A 14,048-nucleotide genomic window follows, 5' to 3' on the forward strand; every position below is an offset into this window, starting at 1 on the left:
CTTGTGTAAGCTAGTACGATTTTCTTTTTTCTTTTGTGTGTGAATGTTTGTTGGTTTGCTGGCGCTACGTAGGGCTAGATTCTATACATGCTATATACTTCTCGCAACACGAACTAGAGGGGTCTATGATGTCTCGCTGGTGAGTCTCTGCCCGGCGTGTTTTTGGCACTGAGACCTTATTGTTTGCGAGGCTGCGGGAGCCGGGTAGGCCAAGACCGGGACTCACCTTAGCCCTGCACCCATGCGTCGATATGTTTTCTTCGACGATGCAGCTCTACTCGTAATGTGGTTCAATTAAGGTGTTCAGACTCAGCATTAACCTTCCAACGTAGAGACGGACTAGGAAGGCTGAAGTTTATTGCGCATCGGCGAAGCATTAAGGCGAGGTATTAGGTACTAAACAAGCTTCACCACCATGCATCCGTGGATTAGGTATACAAGCCAACCTCCTCAACTCGTAACCCGGTTCCAGAGTCGATCTGAATTAACACAATCGGGTGATCTCGGGAAGGACCAGGCTTTTGCCGAAATCTACGATCCCAGACGGCCCTCTGCCTTGTTAATTTAGATTTAGCTGGGAAGACGCGGCTCCCGCAGGTCTACAAGAACAGGTGACGCTAGGCCAGGCGTTGGGGCTGGAAATTCGAGCATAGCCGGGACTTGCAAATGTTGTGCATAAGCCCTGCGAAACGGGTGGTGTGGTTCGGGTTCGGTTCACGACGTAGGGTCCATGGAAAGTGGGTTGTGGGTTACAGGAGGGGTCGGGGGAGGAGGGGAGCAGAAAAATTGAAAACGGTTGAAAACGATGCTTTTGAAAAATCCCGTTTTGTTAGTATCGTGAAGTATGATGACGCCACTTTCTTCGGCCCTATGGGTCTAGTCGCACGTTTCATGCTAAAGAAACCCACTCGCTTTTTCCCCTCTAGTGTGCAACTATGCTAGATGATCGGACAAAATCTAGGACTGGCTAAGACGATTATTACTTCGTACCTAGGACGTACTATTTGCAAATCGAGATGAGAATACAGGATATCTTGGTTGATCGTAATAAATGCAGGTTGTTAGCTTCACCACGAGTATGATGCTCGTCGCTGGAACGGTGTGTTTGTGAGAATGAGACATCGGAAACTTCCAGATATCAATTTTCCCTAAACTTGAATATACGTAGGTAGGTATCTAACATGTGAATTATTTGGGGAAATAGAGTCATCATGTCTAGCATGTATCTTGTCTGTCTGTATGAAAGTGATACAGCATGAGAATTAACTACCTCATTGTCCTATCTGGGACAGGAAATGGTCTTTTGTAAGCTTATTGTTGGATTGAAACTGAGCTAGCAATAGTTACATGAAGCTGAATATAGAAATAGATGCATGAAGATATGTCGGATAGCTTCTACTGGCTGGCATCCTTCCTCCTAACATTAAAGCCGTTAATAACCACTGGCGAAATAATGCATCATTTTTAGTTATTATCATGCGTGTCAATGGTCACCCGTATTACAATGAGTAAGACTGATAATTATTTGTTTGGAGTATTTCGTTTTGTCTAAAGGAGAGACTAGATAGGTATGGATACGAATCCTGGACGCAAATTATATTCGATGTTGAAGAATGAAATGTGATTCTGACAGCATGCACACCATCGTCGACCGTGATTGTGTGAACAAATAAAAGACTCGATCGGCTTTGAAATTTTCAAAAATGATACTGTGTGGGAAAAGAAAAAGGTTGAATTGATCATCTAGGGAATCGAACCCTAGTGCTTACCGATTGATACTCTGAACGACGATTATTCGATATCAGAGGATCATCGCCAAACCGCACCGACATGACCCTGCTCTTTTATGCTAGTTGTGTTTCTCTTTGGCTAAAGATCACTGGTTAATTTTACTTATATACATTAATTCGTGCATTGGGCATGTTGGTTCGATATCAGAAGTTGAGTCATTCTGGGGAGTAGTTCGGATTCATCAACAGGAGGATTTGTGGACTCTGCACAAGTAGTCATCACCACGTTTCTTATATTGATGCGAATAGCCATTGAAGTGCCAATCGAGTCCATGTGGCAGCAACGACTTAGATATATCATCATGTCTTCATAGTGTTTTCCCTTCACCCCATTTTCTCGGTCGATGAAGCTTTACTCCCAATCTTCTCAGTCTTCGTTGAGCATCTTATTGTCAACTCTCTTTCCCTTCCCCTTAATTCCACCCTTAAAGTGCTTCTTACTAGAACCGAGCTGAACATCTTTAGGATCAACACCCGTTTCTAACGCAATCATAGCTCTGGCCTTTCGTCCACTAAGATGCTTGGCTTGTGCCTGTGCCTGTGCCTGTGCCTTTCCTTGCTCTGTATACTTATGGCTAAATGGCATTCTCATATGTCCCGAATTCCCCTGACGCGCAAAGAAAGCCTTGTCGAGTTTTGCTGACTTAACACCCGTTGGCAGGGCTAGCATTTCGGTGTCGACCGTCGACTCGCCGTCACCTACATCTAAGGCATCCATAGCCGCGAGCAGGGCTGCTTTGCGCTTTTCTGGTAGATGCTCTGCATCGTATAGCTCGCGGTTGAAATCCGCACCATCACCACCATTAGGTGGGGGCTCGACGTATAAGAGCTTGCCGTTCACGTAATCCTTGAGTATAACTCTGGCAGCTCGTGATTCGTCTGGCTGTCCCACACCCTGGGTGGCAAAGCCTCGAGCTCTGGCATAGGCTGCCAAGAGCTCACTTGCGGTGGGGAATCCTGTTCCACCTTCTTCCAATGGTCTTGTCTTGATGTGGATACCATATATGGCCTCTAAGAATGGTTGAGGAATTCTGTGTGCAACTAGAGCTGCGGGACCCGTGAATTCTCGGAGTTGATCAATTGGCAAGACGCCATTACATACGAGATCTGCTTTTGTGGTTGCAAAATTGGGGAATACGAGACCGGGACAATCGCATAAGATAACCTTGTCGCTTAAGTGAATAGTTTGAAAATGCTTCGTTTTACCAGGTGTAGCGGAAACAGACACTTTCTTGGCGCCGATGAGGGCATTGATTGTTGACGATTTACCGACGTTGGGATAACCAACTAACCCAATTTGTAACTTCTTGTCTGGGTCTGCTAATTGTAAGCTACTTGTGCTCATATTGTGGACATGAAAGTAACGTACCATCAGGGTCATATGCATGCTTGAGGAATATGTCCTCTAGCTCCTCAACTGTCAATATTCTTGTATCGTCGTCGGAGTCCCGAGTTAAGGCTACACCAGAGTCCTCTTCGTCTTCGTCTTCATCTTCGTCACTTTCGTCTTCTGGAGCGCTATCCGCCTTAGATCTCTGAATGGTTTTTGGATTCGAGCTCTGGCCAACCAAAGGTTCCTCTTGCTCATCTTCTAGATCGCGTTCGTCGATTAATTGCTTTGCTAGACTGGCCGAGAAGAAACGATAGGCTATGCGCTTCTCTTTGAAGTATGTCGCCCAAGCCTTTCTCTGATTCGTCGTCATCATATCCGCCTTGTTAACCAGTAAGAGATTCTTCTTCGCTGGGTTCACATCCTTCACGTATGATTCGAGATCTTCGGATCGGAACATCAGGGGGTTGCGCGCATCGACAATTTGAACAACCAAGTCTGATCTCTCAATGACACGCCATAGTTGTCGCCATACTTCCAGATTGCGCTCAAAGGGTGTCATCAAGAGATCGTTGTGCTCCTGCAACTCTGCGAGTCCTCTTCGCCAGTTCAAGAAACTCTCTCTTTCGAGCTGATCAAGTTCATCCGCTGTAGTTGAAGAATCCCACTTCGGTCGCCTCGGCACCGTTAACTTGCCTCTGTGTTTGGCATGTTTCCCTAAGACACCGCGCTCTTCGGTCGCTGATAATAGGTACGGGTTTCTTTGGTCGGTATGTATGATCTTGACGTTGTTCATCTTCTCGGCCGTGAAATCGGTACCGGCAAGCTCTGCCGTCGCAAGAAATTCGTCTAGAGCGCCTTGCTCCGTTACGGAGCGCATCTTGACCCATGCTGCTTCTTTTCTATCGTTGGTGATATACTGTAAGATGTATATGTGAGTGATTTGATTAGATTTAAATTATAGATGATTTAATAGATTATACCTCTTCACCGGTTGAGTGGTTGATTCTTGTGACTGCAGCACCCTTTTTGCGATCAGATCCTTTGCCTTTACCAAAACGATCGTTCATGAGCGAATTGCCCAGTCCAACAGACGTTTTGGACTTTGCTAGAGGCATGTTGGGCACTTATGATTTATTGATCCAAATAGAATGAAGTTGTAAGAAGACGTAATTCATGAAATGCACTTTTCATGAATTTTAATCTTTATGAATCGAAATTGGGGCGTCGCTTCCAAACCCATTGTCTATTATTCAGATTGTCCCGCTGAATAATTAAGTTGCCCCTCCATATTTTTTCTGCGTCACTCCATCACTGATAAGATAAGAAATTCCAATACCCCACCAAATTTTTAGATGCGACCGAGAACTTGGAAGTAAATGGGCAACGAACACCAAACTCTGATGCCCGTTTCTTTCTCATGACAACAAAACAATTTCCAGAGATTCACTCATTTTATTTCTTCGCAAACAATAAATAGACCCGAGACGATACACAACAATCAAGATGCCTAAAGGCAAGTGGATGTAAGTGAAAACAAATGACTAATTCAATACACACCCTACGATTCACTCTAACAATCCCGACAGCGACAAGAAGACAGCCCAGCACTTCACGCTGGTGCACCGTCCACAAAATGACCCTCTAATCCACGACACCGAAGCGCCATCCATGGTACTCAACCCAACCGCCCTCCCCAACGCCTCCAAAGTCCGCAAACTCGACGACCTCGCATCGGAGCTAGGAACGGACGCAGAGCGCGTCCGCGCGAACGAAGGCGAGGCCGCTAACCATGGCATCTACTTCGACGACAGCGAATACGACTACATGCAACACATGCGCGACCTCGACTCCGGCAACGGCGCCGGCGAAGTCGTATTCATCGAAGCCGATAGCGGAAGCAAGAACAAGGGAAAGGGAAAGCAGAAGCAGAGTCTAGAAGATGCGCTGCGCCGCTTAGATGTCGAGGATGAGGAGCGCAAGCGGGATGACCTGTTCGGCGACGACTTCCTGCCCTCGAAGAACCTGCAGCACCTGACGTACCAGGCGCAGCAGAACGTCCCCGATGCCATCGGCGGCTTCCAGCCAGACATGGATCCGCGACTGCGGGAGGTGCTTGAGGCGCTTGAAGACGAGGCGTACGTTGATGACGACGAGGATGTCTTCGCCGAGTTGGCGAAGGATGGGCAGGAACTAGATGATATAGATTTCGAGGATGAAGACGGCTGGGAGTCTGACGATACGGCCAAGCCGACCAAAGAATTCAAAGACTCCTCTGAAGCGCCAGACCTGGTCTCCGCTGGGGAGAACGGTGACTGGCTAGAGGACTTCAAGAAGTTCAAGAAGGACCAGTCCAAGCCTGCGGCGAAGCAGTTCGGTGCGCCTTCGGAGTTACAGTCCTCGCTCATGACCACAACCACGAACGGCGGGCGACGAAAGAAGCGTAAGGGCGCTCTGACGAGCCAGTCGGGCTACTCGATGACCTCGTCATCTCTCGTGCGCACAGAGCAGCTCGGTATTCTCGACGCGCGCTTTGAGAAGATCGAGGAGCAGTACAACGAGGATGACTTCGAGGACGGAGACGACGCTGCCTCCATGTCGCAGATCTCGAGCGTGTCTAGTGTGACAGGACCGGTGAGGAACGACTTTGACAACATCCTGGATGATTTCCTAGGAGGGTATTCCATGCGTGGCAAGAAGCACGTAAGGAAGGGCAAGTGGGAGGGTGGTACGGCTGAGTTGGATGAGATAAGGCAAGGTTTAGGCCCTGCCAGAATCCGGGGTAGAACTACCCAGCCGCAGACGCCGGGAATGGCATCAGCATCGGCGTCGAGATAGAATGGACATAATGGTAGATACCCAGAGAAACCAAATGAAATGAAAAGCTACATGTCACGAACATTATCATACCTTTTTTGACGATGAACAATCGACTCACACATCGAGAGAAGTATCAATTCGCATTTATTGCTACAATGTACCACTAGCAAGGAACGATACTCGCTCCAGCGACAACCGAAAACCAAGTTGCTTGTCCCATAGACCAACGCAACCAACGGGGCCATCTATTCTGCAAGAAATCAATGACCAACAGTTCGCGGTTCTTCCTGGCAAACGACCCAACCCTCGAAACATAGGGGTAAGTTCCGAAGGCTGGGCGTCCGTGAAAGAGAAGGCATGGCATCATACGGGAGGACGGTCCCCCCCAGCATTTAGGCCAGTTGACAATATGACTAGCGTCGTCGCGGCGGTGGTGGCGATGGTCGCCTCGACATTAGAGCTTGACGGAGTGAGTTCCGTAAATCGCCAAACCATCGGACTATGTCTTGGAAAGCCTGATTGGTCCCCGTCACCTGCTGCTCTGATACGTCCTCCTCCTAGCGATGACCATTCATAGCAGGCGGTCGTTCGGGACCAAAAGCGCCCGGCACTTGCGGCATGATCTCTTCCTCTGTGTCGTCGTCGAACTCACCCTCCTCACTTACCTCCTCGTCTCCTTCGTCGTCGTATTCATAGTCACTCTCCTCGTCACCATCGAGCTCTCCTTCCTCGTCGCCCTCCGCGCCCTCGGCATAGCAACTCTCCACCGTGCCCTGCATACCCTGGGGTATGCCGCGGCCTTGCTGCTGCATCTGATTAATGATACTCGTGAGCTTGTCGTTCTTCTTCTTGATGTCCTCGAGGTCCTTAATATTTCTATTGCGTTCCTCGGCCATCTTGAAGATGTTCTGGTTGAGAGCCCCTTCCTTGCGCTTATAAGCCTCGTTCTCCTTCTCGAGTTTTTTGGTTTTCTTGGACATGTCCTCCATCTCCTTGCGAAAAGTCAAAAACAGGTCGTTACTATTGTTGAGCGTATCCTCGACCTCCTCATTTGTTAATGCCTTCCCACGGCGTGCTAGCGAGGGGCACAGGGCGCATACCTGCTTGAACTTCTCGACATAAACATTCAACTGATTTCGCAGCTCGGTTTCTGTCTTAGAGAATGTAAGCACCTGGCTATTCAGTTGACGTGCGCGGTTAGACTCTGCCTCGGCAGTTTTCTTCTGTTGCTCATAACGAGCCATATTCCACTGCACTTCGATCTCCTTGGTGCGCATGGCGGAGTGGAAATGAAGCTCACGAAGCTCGTATTGGTCGATGAGTGACTTGAATCGCGCCTTGAACCTATAATCCTCGTGTCAACATAAAACGTGTTCGCGCAAACAGATATAGGAGAAGCGCACAATTCTTCTGCTTTCATGTACACGACCTGCTTTCGCGGATTGTCCTTCTCTTCCTGATAACCTTCAAGCGTTTCAAGTACTTTCCTGAAGCGATCATCTGACGATATTTTAAGTCGGTCATGATTATCGCCCAAGGCGCGGTGCTCGTTCTGTGTACCATCGCCGTCAGCTGCAATTCTCCAATTTCCGAAACCATACGCATATAATACCTTCAGCTTGTTGTTTTCTTTTTGCAACTCACGACAAAGCTTCTCTAGCTTCTCCTTGAGGCTAATCTGCTTGCTTAGGTCGGTGCGACTTGAGTCCTTTTCCTTCTGCAACTGATCTGCGCGCTTCTTATTCTTAAGGTTTTCGCGTTCGAGGCGTTTCATGTTTGCGAACAATTCCGACGATCGCTTGGTCAAGAGTTCTATCTTGTCCATGTCGTTCATCTTGTTCATCTGATGGTTAAGTTCGCGATTTGCCTTTCGCACTTCTCGGTCTAACATGAAGCGAGAAGTTAGCAAGACTAAGATATCATGGACAAAACCAACTATATAATTGAGGGGGTTCGACAATAGTACAATTCCCGGCATATATCGTGATCTCACGTCGGATGGCAGCGTTGTGCGACAAAGTAGGATTTGCGTATCGAAAAGTTGTCGACACGATTTTCAAAAAAGCACAGTGGCTTAGGCAACCACCGGGTCTCTGGATCGAGCGGACGAAGGGTTCCCGCAGGCCTATACTGTCGCAAGATGACTCGCATCACCATTCCGATTCGCCCACTATCGCCAAATACGCGCCATAGAGTACGTGAGGTCATACTATCGTTCCTTGGTCTGCCGATATCGTCCTGAATTGGTAGATAATTCGCAATCACTGTAATTTACGTGTACAAAACCAGACTATTATCGTCCCCCCGCCATCTTGCGATTCTTCGAACGATGTGAATGAGAAAACGACCTACCAATTTCCGCCTCTTGCTCTTTTTCAGCGGCCGTGTCAACCTCCAGTTGGGAAATCCTTGCCGAAATGAGTTTTGAAGCCTCATTTTGGTCAAGGGCTTTCTTTCCCTTGCCTTTCTTAACGGCGGCGTTGGAAGCCATCGAAGGCGTGGGGGTCGGGGCAGGTCGGGGCTCTTGTACGGGCACATGGTGGCCATTTGGCATCGAGTCGTCATGGGCATGTGTAGAATTACCATTAGTATTCGGAATGGAGGCGAGAGGAGCAGGCGCTGCTGAGGGGCCACGATGGGTTGTTGTCGCCATAATAGTCTCCTAAACAAATACGAAGTATTGACTAAAACGATGATGCCCTGTTAGAATTCCAAAGTTCCGAAACGATTCATAGGACGATGCACGATATGTATGATATGTAGGATATGTACGATTATGGAGTGGTGTGCACGTACCGTTCCGAATTATTGCTGGACATTGGAATGGTTTCTGTAGTGATAAGTACTGAGAGTTATTTTAAAAATGTAGTGGGTGGGGGATATAAACTGATATGTAAGCTATGGTGGCCTTGGTCAGTCGGGTTACGTTGTTGTTGGAGTTGTATTCAATGATGAATGAAGACTTTTGAGGGTTGAGATGAAGCGCGGCGTTTTAGTGTCGGTTACTTAATCACACGGCGAAAGACGCAGCCCGCCTTGCACCTTACACAATTGCTGCACCGTGGACATGCGACTTCCTTGGGGCTACAGTATGTAATCCGTGTACACAGGTACAAAATAGCAAAATACCTAGGTACATTTGTAAATAAAACTCGCCCTAGAAAATCTGAATACTAGCGGATCCGAAGCGCCGGATTTATGTGGAACCTATAATACTTAATTGCACCTTAGTATGTAGATAAGCAGTCGATATGTATTTATCATAGATTATCTACATATCTGTTTCGAGTCAGACACTTTTATGCAGTAATTAGACCAATGAATGGTGAGATAATGCAATTGAAGTACACAGATACAGGCAAATACTGACTCTATCCATCACATTGTATATAGCAAGGATTAGCTGGCAGATATGCGTCATCCGACAGAAACCTTTACAATTATTCGTCCTCGGAAATTTTCTAGAATTTAATATCTAGATCTTTCCTCCCCTAGCCTCCCTGCTTCCGTGACATGCCGCCCCAACCTGCGTTGCTGTCTTGATTTCTACAGCTGCAGTCGGTTGGTTCAATTATTTTACGGCCTGGTTCGCCCTTTCGTTTCCATTCGTTTGGTACCTCTTTCCTGTTATACTGGTTATCTTCTTTATAGACCGAAAAGATGTTACGAAACGCGGTGAAAGGTGCGGCTAAGAAAGCCGTGACGGAGTTGTCTCAGTACCCAAAACCTGGAGAAAAGCTTCATGGCTTCACTTTGTTGAGAACAAAGCATGTGCCTGAGCTCGAGCTTACGGCACTACACCTACGACACGACAAGACGGGAGCAGACTACCTCCATATTGCTCGAGAGGATAGCAACAATGTATTCTCGATTGGCTTCAAGACGAACCCGCCAGATGACACGGGTGTTCCGCATATCCTCGAGCACACCACCTTATGTGGTAGTCAGAAGTATCCTATACGAGATCCCTTCTTCAAGATGATGCCGCGGACTCTCTCTAACTTCATGAATGCCTTTACGGCCTCCGACCACACTTACTACCCATTCGCCACAACCAATGCCCAAGACTTTCAAAACCTCATGTCTGTATATATCGATGCCACTCTACATCCGCTTCTGAAAGAAACAGACTTTACTCAAGAAGGCTGGCGGATTGGTCCTGAAAATCCTAAGGTTGCGGAAAAGGATGGTGCCGAGGGTGCTGAGGATAGCAAGCTTGTCTTTAAGGGCGTTGTCTACAACGAGATGAAGGGACAAATGTCAGATGCCGGCTATCTATTCTACATCCGATTTCAGGATCACATTTTCCCTTCCATTAATAACTCTGGAGGAGATCCGCAAAAGATTACCGACTTAACGTATGAACAACTACGCAAATTCCACGCTGAACATTATCACCCGAGTAACGCAAAGCTCATGACGTACGGCGACATGCCGTTGGCTGATCATCTGAGGGAAGTTGATACCCGGATGAATGCGTTTGAAAAGATTCAAGCAGACATTGAGCATAAAAAGCCGATCGACCTGAATGATGGGCCACGTACAGTGACGCTCTTCGGGCCGGTCGATCCTCTCGCTGACCCAGACAAGCAATATAAGACATCAGTATCATGGATCACAGGTAATACCGACGATGTACTAGAATCTTTTTCTGTCGCCTTACTCTCATCGTTATTAATGGATGGGTACGGATCTCCACTCTACAAGGGACTTATTGAAAGTGGCCTGGGCACAGATTGGAGTCCGAACTCAGGTTATGACGGGTCAGCAGCCATGGGGATCTTCTCTATTGGATTAACTGGGGTCGAGCAATCCAACGTGGAGAAGATTAAGGGCGAAATTCAGAAGATACTTGCTGATATTCGCAACAAAGGTTTCGAGAGCACCAAGATTGATGGGTATCTTCATCAACTCGAGTTAAGCCTAAAGCACAAGACAGCCAACTTTGGACTTTCAGTACTGCATCGTCTAAAGGGCAAGTGGTTTTCCGGTACTGATCCGTTCGACTCTTTGTCTTGGAATGACACAGTCGCGGCGTTCAAGGCAAAACTTGCCGAAGGAAACTATCTCGAGGGATTAATGGACAAGTACATTTTGAACGACAAAACTCTTACTTTCACCATGGCTCCCTCGGAAACGTATGGTGCAGAGATTGCGAAAGAAGAAGATGACAGGTTAGCGGCGAAGATCATTGAGGCCACTCGAGAAGCAGGTGGAGAAGAGGCTGCTCGAAAATTCTTTGAGCAAAGGGAACTCGATCTACTTGTTGAGCAAGGCAAGTCGAACACGCAGGACTTGAGCTGTCTACCAACCGTCTATATCAAAGACATCCCAAGACAGAAGGAGCCTGTTGCAATAAGAGATGAGGCGGCCCATGGTACCACTATCCAGTGGCATGAAGCCCCTACAAATGGCCTCACATATTTCCGAGCCATCAACAGCTTTGAGAACTTGCCAGAGGAACTCCGATCACTGATTCCATTATTCACTGATTCTATCATGCGGTTGGGGACGAAAGACATGACTATGGAACAGCTAGAAGATCAAATCAAGCTCAAGACTGGAGGTATATCAGTCAGCTACATGTCAACCTCGTCACCGACCGACTTCCACCAGGCTTCTGAAGGCCTTCTGCTAGGGGGAATGGCTCTTGATCGCAATGTGCCTGAGATGTTTGATCTGCTACGCAAGCTTATCCTAGAAACTAACTTCGATAGCCCAGAGGCCGCCCTTCGGATAAGGCAACTCCTGGAAGCTGCTGCAGATGGTGTCGTGAACGATATCGCATCTTCCGGTCACTCCTATGCTCGAAGATACGCCGAGTCAGGATTAACACGTGAAGCATACCTATCCGAACAGGTTGGCGGTTTATCACAGGTCAAGCTCATTACGTCACTAGCTGGGCGACCAGAGTCGGATCAATTCGAAGACGTAATTGAGAAGCTTAAACAAATCCAGAAATTTGCCCTAGCAGGCAATAGCCTTCGCACGGCCCTTACGTGTGGCGCTGATAGTGCTCAAGCCAACTCTTCGGCGCTATCCCAGTTCATGGCATCTCGGCCAACTAACCCCGTCACATTTCCGCCTGCCGGAAAACAAACGTTTGCGAGAGATATTAAAGCATTTTTCCCGCTTCCCTACCAAGTCTACTATGGCTGCCTTGCCCTCCCGACTGCGTCATACACCTCTACGCATGGTGCACCGCTCCAGATCTTAGCACAACTTTTGACTCACAAGCATCTTCACCACGAAATCCGCGAGAAGGGCGGTGCTTACGGTGGTGGCGCTTATATGAAGGGTCTTGAAGGGATATTTGGTTTCTACTCATACCGAGATCCAAACCCGCAGAATACTCTTTCCATCATGAGGAACGCCGGTCGATGGGCAGTTGATAAGCAATGGACTGATCAGGATCTTGAGGAAGCTAAGATATCAGTTTTCCAGGGTGTCGATGCACCTAAGTCTGTGAATTCGGAAGGTATGATCCGGTTCATGTCTGGTGTCACGCACGAAATGCAGCAAAAGAGACGCGAACAACTTTTGGATGTGTCCAAGGACCAAGTTCGCGAGGTTGCCCAGAAGTATATCGTCGACGCCCTAGCGAAGGAAGAAGAAAGAGTCGCCTTCCTCGGAAAGAAACAGGACTGGGTTGACGGTTCATGGAAGGTAAATGAGATAAACGTAAAAGGTGCCGAGTAACGACGATATTTACGACGAAGTAAACGATGTATCAAATATCTGTACAATATTGTGCATATACCCTCCTCCAGCTAACTAGACTAGCCGTATATAACCTTGACGGTTCGAAATCGAACCTGTTTCATGCCTACGGCGATTAAATATGTGCAAGTGAACATACTACATTCAGCGTTCAGATACGATACGTCTTCTTGCTCGTGCCTTCTACGGAAGACTCTACCATAGCTTGGAGACCACAATAACACGCGAGAGTAAACTTTTTCGAGGCAGGGTTAGTGGACAATACCTCGAAAGGGGATATGGACACGAAACCCTATCCTCCCACGCTCGTTCTTTCAGACTCGGATTCCTTAATGTTAGAATTCCGGACTATAGAACAGAGTACATGCTTATTGAGTTGATTGAAGGACATGAACAGAGGTTATGTTATTGATTCTATCTATGATGGCGAATAATTCTACTGAATTACGTGATATACATAACTGCCTACCTAGGTAGGTAGGTACCTTATGTTATAACACCATGCTTCTATGTCTCAGGCATAATTATACGTCCCAGTTGAACGGTCCTAAATAGATTGACAGACTATGGTTATCCTAAATGAAGCGATTATGATACGTTTTCCTTGTACATAGTTCACTATAATAATAACATACCAGATTTAAGGATCAATGTTGAGTCAAAAAGCCACTAAGGCTTGTCAGTTTAGTTACAGTTGGCCACGACTTATAATCTCACCGCACCAACTCAACAATGTCATCAGTTCAGGGGATCAAAATCCGTTGGGGAACTCCGAGAATCTAGATGCTAAACACTTTGTGGAAAAGAAGCAATACTCGGATGATAACAGCTATAGAGGTTTATCAGGTGAGATGATATCGATATAGGTGTACAAAAGTTCCTGCTGGGAATAATACGATTGTTCCCCTGAAAATTACCATAGCTGGTTGTTATTGTGGCCTTGACGAAACTACCTACCATCAAAAGTGCGTTTATAAAATAGAAATTTGTACTTTGTTAGGTAGGTAGGTACCTATCCGTAAGCCCCTTTTGTCATTCAGCTCAGATGAACATAGGCTACCCATCATAAATTTCAGTAAGATTTTATCCTCCGTCACAAGGATATGGTTGTGGTTTATGAGATATTTTGATATAAAGAATAACAAGTTAGACCTCTTAGTTATATTTGTATTCAATACATCCCTCGTGGGGCGTTGATGATGTGAATGATACAGTACAATACTGTGTAGCTATTAGAGAAACACAGTCATTTAATTCCTCCCCGGGTGCCTACCTAGCCATTGACCTCCTTCAGCTGCGCCAGGTCTACTTGAGCATGTTAGGAACTTTTTCTTTAGTGGCGCGGGACTTAAAGATGCCGCCGCCACATGCAGGTGTTCCTAGAAACG

The 14,048-nt window shown here is 47.0% G+C and overlaps 4 protein-coding genes across 4 annotated transcripts; 2 read left to right on the forward strand and 2 right to left on the reverse strand.

Annotated features, from left to right (window-relative positions):
• Positions 1-1,961: 1,961 nt before the first annotated feature.
• On the reverse strand, positions 1,962-4,318 carry GGS22DRAFT_165465 (P-loop containing nucleoside triphosphate hydrolase protein). The gene is made up of 3 exons (XM_047961686.1): positions 4,104-4,318; positions 3,160-4,039; positions 1,962-3,107 (listed from the first exon to the last, which is right to left on the reverse strand). Exons 1-3 carry the CDS (start codon positions 4,236-4,238, stop codon positions 2,158-2,160), a joined length of 1,965 nt encoding a protein of 654 aa, XP_047818200.1. The 5' UTR covers positions 4,239-4,318; the 3' UTR covers positions 1,962-2,157.
• A 189-nt stretch (positions 4,319-4,507) lies between these two features.
• On the forward strand, positions 4,508-6,025 carry GGS22DRAFT_22487 (Low temperature viability protein). Its single transcript, XM_047966527.1, has 2 exons — positions 4,508-4,646; positions 4,710-6,025. The coding sequence occupies exons 1-2, from the start codon at positions 4,627-4,629 to the stop codon at positions 5,956-5,958; spliced, it is 1,269 nt and encodes a 422-aa protein (XP_047818201.1). The 5' UTR covers positions 4,508-4,626; the 3' UTR covers positions 5,959-6,025.
• A 377-nt stretch (positions 6,026-6,402) lies between these two features.
• On the reverse strand, positions 6,403-8,952 carry GGS22DRAFT_22498 (myosin-like coiled-coil protein-domain-containing protein). Its single transcript, XM_047966528.1, has 6 exons — positions 8,737-8,952; positions 8,293-8,624; positions 7,553-7,824; positions 7,344-7,492; positions 7,041-7,284; positions 6,403-6,983 (listed from the first exon to the last, which is right to left on the reverse strand). The coding sequence occupies exons 2-6, from the start codon at positions 8,591-8,593 to the stop codon at positions 6,498-6,500; spliced, it is 1,452 nt and encodes a 483-aa protein (XP_047818202.1). The 5' UTR covers positions 8,594-8,624; positions 8,737-8,952; the 3' UTR covers positions 6,403-6,497.
• Positions 8,953-9,424: 472 nt separating this feature from the next.
• GGS22DRAFT_22507 (Metalloenzyme, LuxS/M16 peptidase-like protein) lies at positions 9,425-12,975 on the forward strand. The gene has a single exon (XM_047966529.1). It carries the CDS (start codon positions 9,601-9,603, stop codon positions 12,637-12,639), a length of 3,039 nt encoding a protein of 1,012 aa, XP_047818203.1. The 5' UTR covers positions 9,425-9,600; the 3' UTR covers positions 12,640-12,975.
• Positions 12,976-14,048: the final 1,073 nt, after the last annotated feature.

This window comes from Annulohypoxylon maeteangense (assembly GCF_022496945.1).
Source record: "Annulohypoxylon maeteangense strain CBS 123835 unplaced genomic scaffold GGS22scaffold_10, whole genome shotgun sequence".
NCBI classification, from domain to species: domain Eukaryota; kingdom Fungi; phylum Ascomycota; class Sordariomycetes; order Xylariales; family Hypoxylaceae; genus Annulohypoxylon; species Annulohypoxylon maeteangense.

What these genes read in the sequence shown, in the direction of transcription:
- GGS22DRAFT_22487 (XM_047966527.1), top strand. Translation starts at nt 4,627, where the DNA reads ATGCCTAAAGGCAAGTGGAT. An exon ending in ATGCCTAAAGGCAAGTGGAT is followed by an intron (nt 4,647 to 4,709) that starts GTAAGTGAAAAC and finishes CAATCCCGACAG; the next exon opens with CGACAAGAAGACAGCCCAGC.
- GGS22DRAFT_22498 (XM_047966528.1), bottom strand. Translation starts at nt 8,593, where the DNA reads ATGGCGACAACAACCCATCGTGGCCCCTCAGCAGCGCCTGCTCCTCTC. An exon ending in AGAGCAAGAGGCGGAAATTG is followed by an intron (nt 7,825 to 8,292) that starts GTAGGTCGTTTT and finishes GCTTCATGTTAG; the next exon opens with ACCGAGAAGTGCGAAAGGCA. An exon ending in TACATGAAAGCAGAAGAATT is followed by an intron (nt 7,285 to 7,343) that starts GTGCGCTTCTCC and finishes CGAGGATTATAG; the next exon opens with GTTCAAGGCGCGATTCAAGT.
- GGS22DRAFT_22507 (XM_047966529.1), top strand. Translation starts at nt 9,601, where the DNA reads ATGTTACGAAACGCGGTGAAAGGTGCGGCTAAGAAAGCCGTGACGGAG.
- GGS22DRAFT_165465 (XM_047961686.1), bottom strand. Translation starts at nt 4,238, where the DNA reads ATGCCTCTAGCAAAGTCCAAAACGTCTGTTGGACTGGGCAATTCGCTC. An exon ending in ACCACTCAACCGGTGAAGAG is followed by an intron (nt 4,040 to 4,103) that starts GTATAATCTATT and finishes TACATCTTACAG; the next exon opens with TATATCACCAACGATAGAAA. An exon ending in GCATGCATATGACCCTGATG is followed by an intron (nt 3,108 to 3,159) that starts GTACGTTACTTT and finishes TACAATTAGCAG; the next exon opens with ACCCAGACAAGAAGTTACAA.